This window comes from Loa loa (genome assembly GCF_000183805.2).
Source record: "Loa loa unplaced genomic scaffold supercont3.133, whole genome shotgun sequence".
Classification (NCBI taxonomy): Eukaryota; Metazoa; Nematoda; class Chromadorea; order Rhabditida; family Onchocercidae; genus Loa; species Loa loa.
Genome location: NW_018108313.1, coordinates 161298 through 164480, shown reverse-complemented (window position 1 = coordinate 164480; position 3183 = coordinate 161298). Strand labels below are relative to the sequence as shown.

The window sequence follows — 3183 nt, the reverse complement described above, 5'->3', positions numbered from 1 at the left end:
TTTTTAGGTAATTTTACTTTTTTAAAAAAAGTTAATATATATATATATATATAAATTTACATACTATGAAAAGAGACTAACAATTTTAAATAAGTCATATGATTAAATTAGCATTATTTAAAGGACTTTAAAAAATTTACGAAAAAAACGAGATAATTACCTGGAATGTGCCATCGCCCAAGGTATGACTGACGATTTTTCAATTTGTGATTTACCATTTTTGTAAAATTTCCGTACCAAACAATATGCGATGCAACAAGCCATTGAAATAGCTGTTACAAGCGCAAATGTTGTTGCCAAAATGATTATTGGTGAATAGAGAGACTTTTCCTGTACCTCATGAACCAGTGGTGGTTTTTTATCGGTACCTTTCATATCAGTCACATTGGATAGTTCCTTTTGATAATAATCTTCAGTATGATTTTCACCTCCTATATTTGTAATATCATTGTTTCAATTTTAATTTATATCATTAAAACAAATATTTGTTATTTATATTTTAGTAAAATGCTTCATTATTATTAAATCAATTTGTATGGAACTAAATTGAATATTTTTGACCAAAAGCAAAGAAGAAAAAAAGAAAGCCTACCAACTGGCAATGTTGCCATATCATCATTGGCCAAAATTAGCCCAGTGAAAAATGGAACGATGACATCATCACTGTGACATAGTTGATCATTCATTGCAAAAATTGTCAACCTATATTCCTCATTTGGTGCCAAATCGATAGGTAACACAGTTGAAAGCGATGTCACATTCTGTAAATTACAAATCGGTCTAATAATTAAGGAAAAAAAAGTAAAAAAAGAAAAAGAAAGAGGGAAATGCAAATTAAGCGAATCCAAAATATAATAATTATCTCTTCACTTGGCATTTTTAATTACATTATGCTATTAGCATTTACCTCTTCAGCATAAACGACATGTGATGGCATATCAGCGATACGATACTTGAACGCATTTGGATTAGCAAAACTGAGAGGGTTGTGATAAAATCTGAAATCATGATTAAATTTCTATAATAAATTTTACGAATTACTGGTTAATTAATTAGATGATTGAAGAATAAAAATCATTACTGTAATTGATTATAAATTGGAGTGTAAAATACACGAATTATTGATTGATAAGCAATAGAATAATGAAAGAGAAGGAAAAAAAAGAATGCAAAACACCAATTTATATCGTACCTTTCGCTGAGATCAAATCGGAATTGGTGGGTATGACCGCTAATAGCGGGATACATCCAGCTAACAGCAGCTTTTATTGTGTCACCTTTTTGATATGTCCGAACTGATACATTTTTAGCTACTGGTACAGTGTTTTGACCTAAATTTAATAATTTTTGCACAGAAAAAAAATAAATGAATTTATTGAACAGTTTTACCAATATCATAAATCAAAATAAATTAATCAATGATATGATAACATACTAGCACAGCTACAGTATCCTTCAATACATGTAGGTACCATATATTTGATACCAATAGCAAAATTTGGATCACCATAAGGATATGGCATTGAATGCATATGTACAAGATATGTACAATCATGTTGAATTTCCAATGGCTCAGAATTAGTTGTCATCGCGGGAATAATATGAGATCGTTCCATCTGTAAAATTTGTTAGAAGCAATTTTTTTCTCTTTTGGAAAATTAAAAAAACTAGAATGACTCTTTTTTTAAAAAAAAAAAACACTTTTCATCGATTATTTTCGTTACAAATGACTAATTGGTTTATTAATACAATAAATGAACGAATTTTAATGAAATATGTGAAAAATGTTCTTGTCTTGTTTTACTTTAAACGAATGTTAAAAACTTATTCCATTTAAGTTTTATGGGAGAGAAATGACAGGAAACTTTAATTTGAAAATATAAAAATTTATTAATTGATAAATTTAGGATGACTTTTCTGTTAGCTCTTGCTTTTTCAAAGGATCGTATTTGTTAATGTTTTATTGAAATTACGATGTAAAATTTCAAAAGCTGTGAAATGTTCAACATTAACAGATTCAAATAAAATAATGTTGTCCAGCGGATTGTTTCGTTCATTAAAATGATATCTCAATGATATCTCAAAAAAGGTAACCGACCAATCAATAATTACTCTTCATCATCTTGAAATTTTTATTTCTGTTTATAAATGAAAGATGAGATGAATAAAAAGTCAAATTAAAGTCTAACTGTCAACCTTGCCCTAAATCGTTTTTTTCGAAAACTTTTTTTTCGGAAAAGTTTTTGAACAATTTTTGAAGCTATTTAATTTTTCATTCATTCCACCTCGTTGCATATAAAATCTAATGGAAGCAATCCGAAGAATGAAACTGAAATCTTTGTAAAAAAAATCTCATTTCATTTTCATCTTATCATTTCGTCTATTTCTTTTTTCATCTTACTTCCTCATTTCATACTTTTCCAGAATATTTTCATATTTAATTTAAAACTACCAAAAATTTCTGTTAATTTATCCATCCCTTACCGGTCCAATTTCATAAGTGTAATATCCAGGAAAGTCGCGTTCACACCAATTTTCTACGGCTGTTACTCGTAAATAAAATCCAACACGGCCACCGTCTAAAATAAAAAAAAAACATAAAATTTTGGATTAAATTTTATAAAAATAAATTTTTTCTAAGAATAAAAATATTCCTTTAAAGTATGACTAAATTGTTTTATATTTGCTTTCTCTTTCACTTTTTTTTTCTTTTTCTTTTTCTCAAAATTTCAGATTTTTCACAGTTAACATTTTAGACCGGAAATTTGTTATTTGCTTTAAATTCGATGGAAAACATTTTCCAATATGTTAAATGTGAATTTTTCTTTTAAAAAGAAAAAAGATTTTTGCTATAAGGTTTATAATATTTTTGCTATTTTCCAGATGTTAAATTACTAAAAAAGTTTGATTTGGTCGTCCCATTAAAAGACTTCTTGTATGCTATTATGACCAATGTGATTTTCCAGATGTTTGCTAAAAATACTGAATCTATCATGCTCAACATAATAATGACAAGAATCACAATAATAATGACAACAACAATAATAATAATAGTAATAGTAATAATAATAATAATAATGATAATAATAATAATAATAATAATAATAATATAATAATAATAATAATAATAATAATAATAATAATAATAATAATAATAATAATAATAATAATAATAATAATAAT

At 26.3% G+C, this 3183-nt stretch overlaps 1 protein-coding gene across 1 annotated transcript in view; it reads right to left on the bottom strand.

Moving 5' to 3' along the window:
• The window catches only part of LOAG_17824 (TK protein kinase), a 9280-nt gene that overhangs the window by 4600 nt on the left and 1497 nt on the right, over nucleotides 1-3183 (bottom strand). The window contains exons 3-8 of the mRNA XM_020450488.1: nucleotides 2485-2579; nucleotides 1436-1616; nucleotides 1193-1331; nucleotides 908-998; nucleotides 593-761; nucleotides 161-431 (exon numbers count right to left, since the gene is read on the bottom strand). Coding sequence (XP_020305838.1) covers nucleotides 161-431; nucleotides 593-761; nucleotides 908-998; nucleotides 1193-1331; nucleotides 1436-1616; nucleotides 2485-2579 — 946 coding nt within the window. The remainder of the gene's footprint in view (nucleotides 1-160; nucleotides 432-592; nucleotides 762-907; nucleotides 999-1192; nucleotides 1332-1435; nucleotides 1617-2484; nucleotides 2580-3183) is intronic.